The following is a 14,715-nucleotide window of genomic DNA, read 5'->3' on the forward strand; positions in this document are numbered from 1 at the left end:
CTCTTAAATTATTTTTAACACACATTCACACATGTATCTTCTTCTTTTTTTGGCGGTCATCTTTCCAGATTATGGCGACCCTTATTTGACGTGTATCCATTGACGTAAATGTGGAGATAAAATGGTGTTTATTTTGGCAGGAATGTTTTTATTTTAGCTTTTAGGTTTGTTTAAGTCGTGTTTGTGGGTAAAATCTACGTTTATTTTTGGTCAAAAGCAAAGAAAGAAGTCGGCACACTGCAGCTCCAAATGCAGGTAGATTTAAAAGGAAACCACTTATGACTTTTCGATAATAAGTAATTTTTGAAGCAAAATCGCCAAACTTTTAACAGGTTTTCTTTGATTTATAATAAACTGAATATTATTAGGCTTCGGACTGTTAACTGGGGAAATATAACTATTTTTTAACATGTTTATAAACCAAACAATTCATCATTTAATTGAGAAAATATTCGGCTAATTAATCGATAATAAAAGTAATTGTTTTTGCAAAAAAACTTGATAAAATTCCCGCTCTTTTTTAATTTTATTTCTCGATTTCCAACTTTGAAGCAAAAAACCCGAACTTTTAAAGGTGCTAGCTTCTCTTTTATGAGGATTTGCTGCTTTTCTTTGCTTCAAGTTGTTGGACTGTTGATGTGATGGATGTCAACTTGAATTTCAGGAAACTGTGACAAAATATTGGGCTGATTAATCAGTAATGAAAGTTGGTAGTTTTTACCTGGAAAGCAGCGATGTACTGCTCTAGAAAACTCAAGATTTAAATGAGTAAAGCTTTCGATCACTTCGATCGTTCGCCTCGGCTGTGGAGCCAGCCAGCGTCGGGTCAACAACGCATTACGCTCGCCGTTTCACTTCCATGATGCCATTCATCTGTTGTCCCAGGTGGGTGAATGAATGGAGAGAGAGAGAGAGAGAGAGAGAGAGAGAGAGAGAGAGAGAGAGAGAGAGAGAGAGAGAGAGAGAGAGAGAGAGAGAGAGAGAGAGAGAGAGAGAGAGAGAGAGAGAGAGAGAGAGAGAGAGAGAGAGAGAGAGAGAGAGAGAGACGGCTCTGAACACCTGGCTGTGTTGCAACGACACAACAAGCTGTTAGCTAATGCAGGTTATGGTGATGTTTTTATAACCCGATATTTGTGGCCTCTCTGTTTGTGTGTGTGTGTCTCTCTGTGTGTTTGTGTGTGTGTGTCTCTGTCTGTTTGTGTGTGTTTGTGTTTAACTGAGGTCAGCTCAGGTCAGTCAGGCTCGTGTCCTAAGAGCGTTGTTTTGATCGAAGTCCACGCCTGCAGAGAAACCCAGAGACCTCAGACTGCTATCTCTCTCTCTCTGTCTTTCTCTCTGTCTCTCTCTGTCTCTCTCTGTCTCTCTCTCTCCGTCTCTCTCTCTCTCTCTCTCTCTTTTCTCTCTCTCTCTGTCTGTCTGTCTGTCTTTGTCTCTCTGTCTCTCTCTCTCTGTCTCTCTCTCTTTTCTCTCTCTCTCTCTCTCTCTCTCTCTGTCTTTCTCTCTCTGTCTCTCTCTCTCTTTTCTCTCTCTCTCTCTCTCTCTCTCTCTGTCTGTCTGTCTCTGTCTCTTTCTCTCTCTCACACACACAAACACAAACAGATTCAAATTTAGCTTTATTGACAGGACTGCATAAGCTTCACAACACTGAACATCATCACGGAGAAATAAAAGCACTTACAGGTGTTCAGATGCCGAATAAATAATGGTGTGCGTGTGCGTGTGCGTGTGTGTGTGTGTTTCATACACTCCGTCCACAACCTTATTGGCCTGAATATATGATGACAATTACTTTGGAGAAGTTGTTTGGTCCAAAAAAAATTACAGTTTCCACATCCTCAAATGTATCCTTTTTAGTCCACAACTTAAAACAAAATATTCAGTTTGAACATTTCTTTCTTTAAAAAATGACTCCAAATGATTAAAGGATGATCAAAATAGTTTAGTTGGTCAATATTTCAGTATTTAGCAGCCAATTGATTAATTGACTTCATCATTGCAGCTCCACTCTGAATATTAGACACTGCCTGTTGCCCTTTTTCTAGCACCTGTGCTAGAAAAAAAGAAACACTCTTAATAAACACTATGATTAATCCAAAGAGAAATGAGAGAGCATTCTTGAAGACTTTTTCTGTTATAAAAGTAAAATGTTTCCTTTCTAAGGCAGAATAAACACATTAAAAGAGCATTCAAAAGCTGCTTTAAGTTAAACAGCAGACACAGAGATACTCGCCAGTCTTGCAACTTTTAGGCTACAAACAACCCATAATGCAACACTCTCAGAAGGTTTTACACCTGTATCTGTGATATATAAAGTATATTATAATATGAGAAAAATGAATTATTATGTATTGATAATGATGAGAACTGTGGAAGAAAACATATTTTTCCACTTTCATGAAAAAAAAAGTCAGTTTTCACCAAGTAAATATTGAATTATCTTTTCATCCTGTCGTCACTCCGTCTGTATTTACTTAATGTTTCAGTTTCTGGTCAATCAGGGTGATGATGCAACACGACCTTGCATTATTTTGTAATCAAATAAAGTAAATGAAGTAAAACAGATATGAAAGCAGCATGGCCATAAAAGATAATAATCACATAATAATGTCAGCAAATTGAGGCTGATATGAAGAGATTTAAGCTAGCTTGTTTTTCGTAACAATTCGCTTTTAGCTAACGTAACATGCTAACGTAACGTGTAAAACATGCCGGGAGTCTGCGGACAAAGCAGGTGGAAATATCGCTTTTTTTTGTCACAGTAATCCTTGTTGCGGTTTAATGAATTACTTTCTGGCTTTTTTACTTGCAGAGGTTTTATTACGCATTTTATAGTAACAAGTGTCAATTTGCGTAGTCTTCATGTACCTGGGTAACTTCACTTTGTCCACTGTGACCTCTTTGTGGGCTTTTCGTAACGTGTTTCAGAGCGCTGAGGAGACGACAGAGACCATGAATTACAGCAAAACACAGCAGAGACTCCTTATTATTGATGCTCTATTTTTTTACTTCCAACTTCCCCATCGTGGGACTAATAAAATTGAGGCTGATATGAACGGATTTAAATTAGCTTGTTTCGTAACAATTCACTTTTAGCTAACGTAACGTGTAAAACATGCCGGGAGTCTGCGGACAAAGCAGGTGGAAACATCGCTTTTTTTGTCACATCCTTGTTGGAACAGGCGGTTTAATCAATTACTTTCTGGCTTCTTTAACTTGCGGAGGTTTTATTACGCATTTTATAGTAACAAGTGTTAGTTGTCGTCAATTTGCGTAGTCTTCGTGTACCTGAGATAAATAAGTAAGTAAGTGCAGTAGAATTTGGAAGGTTTCGGAGGTTTCTTATTATTGATGCTCTATTTATTTTACTCTCCACTTTGCTGCTGTAACACTTCCAACTTCCCCATCGTTGGACTAATAAATTATTATCTTATCTTATCGGCTTTTTACTCGCAAAGCTTTTATTACTTCCTCAGTTACGGGCGTAGTTGTTGGCGACTTTTGGAAAATCCCACAATATTCTACGTTTAAATCAAATTTTGCGACACAGTTTTCATCGTAAATGTCTGCTAGTTGATAACTTTTCTCTCACTTTTTAAAAAATTGTTTTTAAGCTGTAATTCGGTGGGATCAGGTTGCGTGAGGGCCGAGCTGATTCCTCTCTTTCTATCAGTCTGTCCGTCCCTCCATCCATCCCTCCATCCGTCCCTCCATCCATCCCCGTGGCTAACAAACAGCGGAGCGGCATTCCAGCAGTGCCCCCTGTCAAAGCATCTGTATTGTGGTCGTGCTGCTCACATTGTTGTGTCAGACAAAGCCTCGCTCTCAGTGGAATAACCCAGCTGGACGGCGGCCATCGCAAAGGGTCATTCGGGGCCGCCGGGGCCGCACCAAAACAGCCGACCTGACAAGCCCGAGTCCGACCATGATAGCAGGGCAGGAAACAAACATTATGTGTGTGTGTGTGTGTGTGTTTTGGTCCGCTGGCAGCGAGCAGAATCCAAAGTTCACCGACCACGTTCACTTATTTACCAGACAAACAACATTTTTTTTTATACGAGTAGCTGCCTGAAAGCTAAATAGTCTCATCTTTAGGGGCTGCATCTAATGATTATACTCATTATTGATTCATCTGTTGAGTATTTTCTCTACTAATTGCTTAATTGATTAGTTGTTTTGGGTTGATTCAAGCTCAAATATCATAAGATAAGATAAGATTTCCCTTTATTTGTCCCACAGTGGAAGAAATGTACATTATTGCAGCAGTAAGTGGATAAATAAAAGAAAGCATCAGTAAAAAAGAACAATAACAAACAATAGTAGTAATAAATATTGTAAAAAAAGAAACTTGTCGAGTATTTTCTTGACTTATTGCTAATTGATTAATTGTTTGGGTCTGTTAAATGTCAGAAAAGGGTCCAAAGCCCAAGATTCAACCTTTAATATCTTATTTTTATCCACAAAAGTGATCCACAACCTCAAAAATATGCAGTTTACTATTAAAGAAAAGTAAAAAAACTGAAAATGTTTTCATTTATTAAGCTGAAATTAGACAATGGTGGTTATATTTCTTTAAAAATGAATCTAATTTAATGCCTTTTAATGTCATTGCGTCTCCCTAGTGGTGCATAACATATAAAAACAGCAACAGACACAACAATAAGACACTATGGATTAAAAGAAATGAAAAAAAAGATGAATTGTAATATAATTTAAGCCTCTTTAATGATCCTGTATTGTTGACTAACTTACAAGAAATGTGACTTTTAAATAAATAAATACATTTTCCAGCATGGTTGGAGGTATTTCTCAACATTGATGCCAGTTTTGGTGAAAGTCATACCCCATAACCCCCCCGTAAAACCGTAACTCGCCCATAAAATACCCAAAATTGGGCGTTGGGTGTGCAGCGATGTTTGGAGGGCCGAGCCTGAACCTCAGACAGATTCCAGTCAAAATTAGTCAGCTCCACTAGGCTTCAAAATGTCCAAAAACAACTAATAACGTGAGTCCAAAACCACTGTCAGAGCGCAGGGCCGCATTCCAGGTCCTGTGTGTGTGTGTGTGTGTGTGTGTGTGTGTGTGTGTGTGTGTGTGTGTGTGTGTGTGTGTGTGTGTGTGTGAGTGAGTCAGGTTTTGTTTTGGCCACGTTGAGCCGCCACCTTTCTGAATTCTTATCCCATGAGTCACTTTTTTAAGACGTTTTAAGTTTAGTTCAGTACATTTATTTGTCACACATGAGGAGGAGAAGAGATATAATTACACCAGATTTAGCCTCTAGATCATTTATATCTTATAATAATAATAATCAACCCAGCAGATGAGTTTTATGGTGATTAAATGATCTATAGAATTAGTCTGCTGTTAATATGTGTGTGTGTTTGGTCTTTAAAGGCAATGTCGCTTATAAAAATGCACTTTTTTTTTAATGGAAATATCAGATTTTTTAGTCATTATTTTCCTCTAATAACCATAACTCACCAGTCACATTTGGTTATTTTACCCCTTAGCTTGATTTTTCATACATTTTATAATAAAATGATATCTACAGTAGAGGATGCCATCTAAAATCCTGACTGACCTGATCTGATCAACAGGCATTGGCTCGTTATTACAGATACATTGATATTATATTATATATATAATAATAATAATAATAATAATATATATATATATATATATATATATATATATTGAATGAAATATCACGTGCTGTATGAGCCTTTCTGTCTCACACAAAGCAAGAGACGAGAGCCGAATCGCTGTAACGCTGTTGCCGGTATTTAAAAATGCTGGGTTTGATTCTTGTGTGGGACGGCTCATGACTCTTCCAGCGACTCTCTGACCAATCAGTGGCCGGCAGTCTGTTGACTAGGGCTGGGTATCGTGGCCAATTTCCCAAATCGATTCGATTTCGATTCATAACGTTCTGAATCGATTAATCTTTCAATCTGCTCTTAAATAATGAAAATGGCTGAACTGTGTTACAAAATACAAATGTACTTTATTTTTTTTCTTCACATTAAACAACAGGTTTGAAGTGCAAACTTGTAAATTGGACAGTTTAAACTTGAGCTGTAAACAAAACTGTCTCAAGTCTCAAAAGGGCAATTTTGAAATTAGAAAGCAAGTGAACGTGTACTTGAACTCCATCACTGCAGATTGCATGAAGGCATTGTTTATTAAAGTAACCCCTGTCGTTGTATATCTGTTTGTTTCCCTATTTTCATATTACTACTGCTGTTTCAAAACATATTGTTTCTGTAAATGAAGCCAACCAATAAAGCTTTATAAAAAAAAAACTTTATTGGGAAAAATCGATTCTCATGCTCTATGAATCGATAATGTCAGATTTAAATGAAATCGATCCAAAATCAATTAAATACATTTTTTTACCCAGCCCTACTGTTGACGTCACATTTAGTGTCGGCTCGGCTCACTTGGAACCTCGGCAGAGCAGATACTAAAAAAGTACCAGGTTCCAGGTACTATCACTATGGAAACGCAAAAAAAGAGTATTGCTGGAACTGTTTAGTGGAAAAGCCCCAAAAGTCATTTCAAGTGTTTTTCTTAAAGATCAAATATCAAAAATCAATCCTAACATGATTTTTATTGTGTTTTCTGTTTCAGACTGAGCGACGGGACGACAGAGGTTCCCCCCCACCTTCCTCCTCTTCTCCTCCTCTTCCTCCTCATCTCTCTGCTCGGGGCACTTGACTCTGCCTGTGACCTTTTGGCCTTCCTCCTCTCCTCCTCCTCCTCCTCACCACCAACACCTCACCCTGCCCCCCCCCCCCCTCGCCCCCCCTCCTCCTGCTGCTCCCTGCCGCCACCGGTGACCTCTGACCTTCACTCAGACTGAGACCCCCCCCCCCCGCTCCCTTCTGGACGCAGAAAACAACATCATAACAGATGGCAAAAACGCTTGCAGTTTTTTTTTTTTTTTTTTTTTAAGTGTATTATTACATCTTTTAATTTGTTTTCTTGTGTTTTATATGCATATCTTGTCCTGTTTTTTATTTTATTTTATTTTAAATCACCCCCCCCCCCTTCCTCCTCCTCCTCCTCCCTTCTCCTCCTCTTCTTCTTGTTCAACAGACTGCGGTCGGTGAACTTTGACTGAGGGGTAAACAGAGCCGTACGGTATTTAAAAAAGAAAAAAAAGGGAGGCTGAAATACTAATCGAAGGCATTATTATGGTACAAACTTGGAAACTTTTTATCTTTTATTATAATTATTATTAATATTATAATTTTTTACACCCCCCCCCCTCTCCTCCCTCCTTCCTCCTTATGTGTAATCCATCCTCAATATGCTACCATACAGTTATTATTACATTGTGGACAAAGTTGTGGCAAAAAATATGTATATTTTTATGAATGAATTGCCCCCCCCGCCCCCCCCCTCCATTCCCCCCCTTCCTCTCTTTAAATGGTACGAGCTCGTTGCTAGATCCATTTCCAGCTTCAGAGTAAACACGTAGGCATTACATAATAAGTTGTTCCCCTTTCTCGCCACGTCAGGTACAAGACAGACACCCTTACCTTCGGATTACCATCGGAGTATATACATACATACATATATATATATTCCTAAAAAGCGACGGTACTGCGCCAGTAGGGGTTGTACTAATGCGATGTGGGAGGGGGCGGAGCATATTTAAAGCATTACTCTCCTCATGTTCTGTAGCACATATTATTATTTATTTGTTGCTAAAATATTAGGTACAACATTTCTTTTTCGACCACACGATCTGATTTTGTTCTTTATGAAAAAGGCAAAAAAGAAAGGAGGCCGACGGGTAGTTTGACCATTTTTGGGATACGTGCTTATTTGCTTTTTTTTTAGCCCTAATTTAAGGTGATAAAGATTTGATATCACTCTCATATCCGAGACGCTGCTCGCCCTAGCTGCGGCTGAATTTAACAGAATTCACCTAAAAGCAGCAACATTTTGTGTTTAATCAGATCAAAGTGTTAAAAAGTTGTTTCACTGTTTTAAACAAGCTTCCTTCGAGGGGAATAATCCTGCAGGTAAAACAGCAAAATTGTTGTTTTAACACTTTACCAAACAAATTAATTTTTGCACAGATTAACCAAACAATATGACTTTTCTTTCTCCTGTCTGATTAAATATGAAGCTACAATAAAACTCGCCCTAGCTGTGTTTAAATTTAGCGAAATCCACTTAAAAAGCATCTCTGATGAGTGTTAAAATGCTGTTTTTACACTCAGCTTCCTGCAAGAAAATGGTTCATTTTTGTTCAGATTAAACAGACAATATAAATGTCATCTTTAGAGGTGCTGCTTAGTGGTTTTTCTCACCTTTACTTCGTGTCTGGACGTAGTTTTTTTTTAACTCACGCAACAGCTACACTCTTATTTTAATCTATGCAGCCGTCTAAATTGACTCTGTGCAAGCTCATGAACACTTCAGGTTTATTCTCCGTTTTTCCACCCCATAGCTACGGCCATTGTGTTATTGGGCTCTTTAAGTGCTTCCGAAACGCAGATGACCTACGCTCAGCGCTGCACCTGAACGCCTCACGTGTAGAGACGCACAGACGTGGTAGACGCTCTGCTCTCTGTGTGTAGACACAGCGTTGAATATGAGAGTGATATATCGATCTACTCCTCTGATTCTCGGCGAGAAAACTGATGAGGTAATTTCCCAACTTTGACAAACTATTTCTTAAAATAGGCCTTAAAAATTCAGCTTTTGTGGTCAGCGGATGGTGAAAGTTATCGTCCCGTCCTGCTGCTCGGCTAGCGGGTTCGTCTTTTACAGTTTTCTGTGCAAGTGACTGAAGCAGGTGTTTTTTTATTTTTAATTTTATTATTATTATAATAAGTTTTTACCTCATATGGTCCGTAGCACAGCTCAGATTAGCGAGGGAGAGTGGCGCCGACACACACACACACACACACACACTGAAAGGTAGAAGCACCAAGTACTGACGTCAACACCGGGATGCACACGCACACAAAGATCTCAGCAAGGGTATTGTATACTGTACTTTGTTAGCAGTGGACCCCACACACACACACACACACACACACACGTACGTCATAAAGACACATGTCCCAGTCATGTGCCTGCTCTCATACACACACACACACTCAGTAGTCATGCAGTCTAATTTAAGTGAGGGGTAGCTCCTCCATGCCCCCGTTTCGGTACTTTGTCAGCGGCTCTCGATGATGTCTGTGATTTCTTTCTCACACACACACACACACACACACACACACACACACACACACACACACACACACACACACACACACACACACACATACACATATATATTTATATATATATGTGGGTGTGTCTGTATGAATGCTGGGGTGTTCGTCAGTGGCTCTGCGTGACGTAAAGAGGTTTCCAGTAACCTGAGCTCCAGCCCCAGGTGCAACGTACTAGGCATACTTGCCCTGTTACAACCTCACACACATGCACACACACACACACACACACACACACACACATACACACATACACACACATGCACACACTCGAACAGGCGGTGAACACCCACATCAATCACCAGTCTGAGCCGGAGCTTGCTGCCTCTCCTCTCTCACACTTTCACACGTCGATACGCCCTTATTTAGCATTTCTACTTGGCGCTGCTCTCCCATGACCAACACGACTGATTTCATAGACAGAAATGTGCTTTAAAAAATAACACAAACACATAAAGAACGACAGCAAACCCAGAGAATTTCAATCTTTGTTCAGTATTCACTCAGCGTCTCGTTTAATGTTTTATTTCATCCTGATTTTTTCCTTTTTTTTAATTGTTATTATTATTATTATATATCAGCCCACTCTTTGGTTTTTGTTTGTTTTTAATTTGTTTGGACGTCACTCTCGCGGCGCTTTTGTGTGTGTGGGACGAATCATTGTCATCCTTTTTTTAATGCCTCGCACAGCGGGGGGAGAAAGAGAGAGAGAGAGAGAGAGAGGGATGAAGCTGAGGTATCGAAAAAAAATCATTTCAGATGTTTGGTTTGGAGAGAGCGATGCGGACGAGGTTTTTTTGTTGTTGTTTTTTTGTTGCAACGCTGACCGCAGGGAAAAAATCCCAAAAGTTAAGGTCGGTTTGCTGTGATTGACGGTTTCTATGACGATGCCCAAACTGAACAGATGCAGTGAGCTCTGAACATCTGATACTCAACATTCATTCCACTTTAAAATAAAAAAATAATAATAATTGCCGCTATTGTTTTCTGACATTTTGGAGAATTGGTACTAAAATAAAAATCACCAAATATCTCGGGTTTAACGCTAAATATAGAAAAGTAGACCCTATTAAAAGTCTGAAGATGTTTCTTATTAAATAACCTAAGGATGTATGACTTTGCAAAAACAGATTATAGTTTACATTGTAACTTAAATCTGCATAAAAAACACAAATTAATACAAATTTCCAGTGAAAACAACGAGTTTAAGCAGCTTTTCTACTGTTACTCCTTTGGATGTAACTCTTTGTGTTATTGATCCATGTTGAACGCTAAAGCTGTAGGTTACATCTATTTCACCTTTAATGGTTTAGAGCGTGGAAAACTGTAAAAAAACAAATTTCCCCAGTTATCCCCAAGTGTGACATTTTTAAATTATTTATCTTGTCCAAGAGGCCAAAATCCAAAGATATTTAATTTATAGTTAGATAAAATATAAAACCAGCTGAAAATAGCAATAGTTCAGTATTTTGTGTTTAATGATTATCAAAACTCGATTAATTGACTTTGTCGTCGTTTGAAGCAGATGTGTGGAGTTTACTGCATCGGGGTGATTCATAGAGCGTCATGTATGTGATATAATTATATATTATATTATACATATCACTTTATTGTCATTGTATTAACGTTTCTGGCATATCTGAGTCCGACAACGAAACATCCTCACTTCGCTTTCCCTCCATCTCCATCCTCCGTTCCCTCTTTTCATCGCCAGTAACGTCAGAGCCAAAACAATTAAACGTGTCTTTAAAGAGGGAAATCATCACATGAGGAATGATAGAGATTATTTTCCAAGTCACCCCCCCCCCCCGCCCCCTCTCTCCTTATTTGGAGGGTCCGAAAAATTAAGGTAGCCCTTCCTCCTCTCCGCAGATTTAAGCTGGTTTGATTTTAATCTGAATATCAACACAAAAAAGATGCAGTTTAACGTTTTTAAGTGTCTTATATTTATATTATGAACAATTTGGGATTCCTTGAATTGAATATACGAATATTTTGGTTCGTGACACACACCAAAAAAAAAGGAGAGATATTTTTTTTTGTTTTTTTACGTTTGGACGGATGTTTTGTGTACTTACGCTACAGCGACGTGTTGCTTTGGGTTTTTAACGCTATGGCAAAAAATGGTAGAGCTAGATTTATTTTTTTTGGGAGGGGGTGATGGGAGCGGATGAGATGGGGGGGGGGCAGATTATTTGGAAGAACCCCCCCCCCCCCCCCTTCTCTCTCTCCTCTTCCTCCTTTTAGATTATTTGAAGCATTATTCTCAAACATTGATATTTGTTCATTGTTCATGTCTGATTTACCTTCATGTTGAACTTTAACACCCCCCCATTCCCCGTCCCCCCCCCCCCTCCTCCCTAAAGTTTGTCATGACTGAATTAATTTAAACAGTTTTATTTTTTGCAACAATCCAACCTCAAAAAAAAAAAAAAAAAAAAAAAACTGTCCTCAATGTTACCGATTCTTGATGTTTGAAAATCAGCTGTTATGATTTTTTTCTTGTTCGGGGTGGAGAAATGAGACAGAAATGACACCTACATAATATACATATATATATATATTCATCTATATATATATATATGTATATTATATAAATATATATATAATCCTCGCAGAGAAGACTTAGGGTACTGCATCATTATGCAAACTTGTGTTTCCTTTTATTTTTTCCTCTAATCTTTTTGATTTATTTGTATTTTTAGTTTACAGAGGGGAAAACTTTATCTTATTTTTGGTTGTTTTGTTGTATCGGGGCGACTTTGTTTCTCTGGATGACAAAGCGATTACAAGGGTAGTATTTTTTTTAAGAGTACATAGGCATTTTTGCAGTTATTTGTATAAAGAAAAATGGGTTACAACCTCTGCCTAATGTTTATTTTTTTGTAACTATATTACAGTTTATTTGCTGCTGTGTAGTACAGTTATAACAGGTGGAAAAATGCTGTTGGTGGCAACCCCTTAAAAACGATTAAATGATAATTCGTTGCCCCCTTTGCTATCAGATCAGGCGCGGGTCAGTTTTTGGCGGAAAGGGAGAGGAAAAAGAGAGAGAGAAAAAAAAAGACGAAGAAGAAGCGAATCCCACTCTACTCTACCTTTGCTACCTGTGTTCTTATTTTCCGAGTTGAATGCTGTTGTTTATTAGCTTTACAGGAAAGAGAGTTTAAAAAAAAAAAAAAAAAAATACTGTGGAGGTGTGTATCCTTCGTATGTGCATTATTTTTCAGCGACGTACGTCCTCTATACGAAAAAAGAAGGAGAAAAAAAAGAGTAAAAAAAAAATGATAGAGAAGAAGAAGCAGCAGCAGCAGAAGAAGAGAAAAAGGAATCCTCCTGTAAATAAGGAAAAACTCAAGTTGTCGCTTTTTTCATGTTATGATCGGCTCCTCGGCAGGTGCCCCCCCCTTTAGTTTTTTGTTTTATTTCCTTCTCTCTTTCTTTCTTTTTTTTCTTTCTTTTTTTTCCTCGTGGAGGGAAAAGGGGGCTAGGAGGGGAACTCAGAGGCAATTTGAGCATCGGCATAGTGTTTATATTTATCAAAACTTTTTTGCTTTCGATAGAGCTATTGCAATAAAAATGTGTTCATGTAACCGCCGAGGTCTCAGCTGTCTTTCTGTGTGTGTGTGTGTGTGTGTGTGTGTGTGTGTGTGTGTTTGCATCATCATGACCGTGTGTACACATCTCTGTTTGTGTCAAACTAATATTACACAACAGTTTTTTTTAAACATGAACTCTTCAAATCGACTAAGCTGGAGAGTTTTGACGTCATTGAAGACAAACAAATCTGGTGTGAATGTACCAGAAATGTTAATCTTTGTGTGTCTGTGTGTGTTTGTTTGTGTGTTTGTGTGTTTGCTTAACACACTAATGCCATGACACACTGACTGAAATATTTAACACAGACTCACTTTGATTGAAGAAAAGACGCTTATAACCTCGATACCTGTAAGAACTACTGAGGCAATAAATTATAAGCATAATCTGGAAAAACAGGCACATATCTATTCATATTCAGGCTATTTTTCTTTAATTTCTATGTTTTTTTAATGTACTTCAATACCTGGAAGAACCACTAAGACAGGAAATCACATGTGGAAATCATAAAATAGGCATGTTTTCTATTACTTCATTGTTTTTATATAACCTTGATTCCTGGAATAACTACTAAAATAAGAAATTATAGGCATAATCTGGGAAAATAGGCTATTTTTCTTTCATTTATTTGTTTTTGAATGTACCTCGATACATGGAAGAGCCACCAAGACAAGAAATCACAGGTGGAAATCATAAAATAGGCAACTTTTCTATTATTTCTTTGTTTTACAATAACCTCAATACCTGGAAGAACTACTAAAATAAGAAATTATAGGCATTATCTGGAAAAATAGGCAATTTTTCTTTAATTTATTTGTTTTTTAATCAGACTTGATACCTGTAAGAGCCACTAAAACAAAGAATTACAGGTGTAATCCATAAAATAGGCAACCTTTCTTTAATTTCTTTGTTTTACTATAACCTGAGTACCTGTAAGAACTACTGAGACAAGAAATTATAGGCATTATCTGGAAAAATAGGCACATTTTCTATTGTTTCTTTGTTTTTATAGAACATTGATACCTGAAAGAGCGACTAAAATAAGAAATTATAGGCATAATCTGGAAAAATAGGCAATTTTTCTTTAATTAGCTTATTTTTTAATCTACCTTGATACCTGGAAGAATCCGTAAAACAAGAAATCACAGGTGGAATCCGGAAAATAGGCAACTTTTCTTTAATTTCTTTGTTTTTCAATCTGACTTGATACCTGGAAGAGCCACTAAAACAAAGAATTACTTTAATATCTTTGGGTTTTTTTTATGTATTCACACACTGACAGACTTTTCTAAAAGTGTCCCTGATGACTCTTATGATATATTTTTTTAAAAAGCCCACTAATTGCGTCCAAAAAGGGGCGCTCAGGGTGATGCTGCCAGTAAATGAATCCATCTTGGGCCCATTGCTAAACATGCTAGTGTCTTGTAACGTCGCTTTAGATCCAGGAGACGCATTGTGTGTAACTTCCACCAAATTTCGTGACAGCTGAGAAGACTCCCAAAGTAAAATATCCACATTAGGCTCATTATCGTGTAGCACATTATTAGTGAAAAGGCTCTCAGATAAAACATATTCTCTCACAAACAGGCTTTACTACCGGCCTGTTTTAGATATGACATAATTCCTACATTGAATACGTTATCTCAAACTAATCTGAGAGGATATTGTGGTAATATGATCATTTTATTGCCCTGCTGTAAACTCTCATCTCAGTTTTATGTTATTTGAGAGTCAGACTATATAAAACCCTGATTGCTAAACAAGTACACACACACACACACATACACACACTTGCGTTGCCATGGAGCCACATAACTCCAGATTTGTTGTTTTCCTCGGCTGAACTGATAATCATTTATGTGTTTTATTGGGTTTTCGT

The 14,715-nt window shown here is 37.9% G+C and overlaps 1 protein-coding gene across 3 annotated transcripts in view; it reads left to right on the forward strand.

The window, feature by feature from the left end:
- The window catches only part of LOC134005910 (insulin receptor substrate 2-A), a 24,401-nt gene extending 15,140 nt beyond the window's left edge, over positions 1-9,261 (forward strand). For all 3 annotated transcript variants that reach the window (XM_062444940.1, XM_062444942.1, XM_062444939.1), the window contains one exon: positions 6,628-9,261. In XM_062444940.1, coding sequence (XP_062300924.1) covers positions 6,628-6,632 — 5 coding nt within the window. In that variant the 3' untranslated portion in view covers positions 6,633-9,261. The remainder of the gene's footprint in view (positions 1-6,627) is intronic.
- The last annotated feature ends 5,454 nt before the right edge of the window (positions 9,262-14,715 follow it).

The sequence above is a fragment of the Scomber scombrus genome, chromosome 23 (genome assembly GCF_963691925.1).
Source record: "Scomber scombrus chromosome 23, fScoSco1.1, whole genome shotgun sequence".
Classification (NCBI taxonomy): Eukaryota; Metazoa; Chordata; class Actinopteri; order Scombriformes; family Scombridae; genus Scomber; species Scomber scombrus.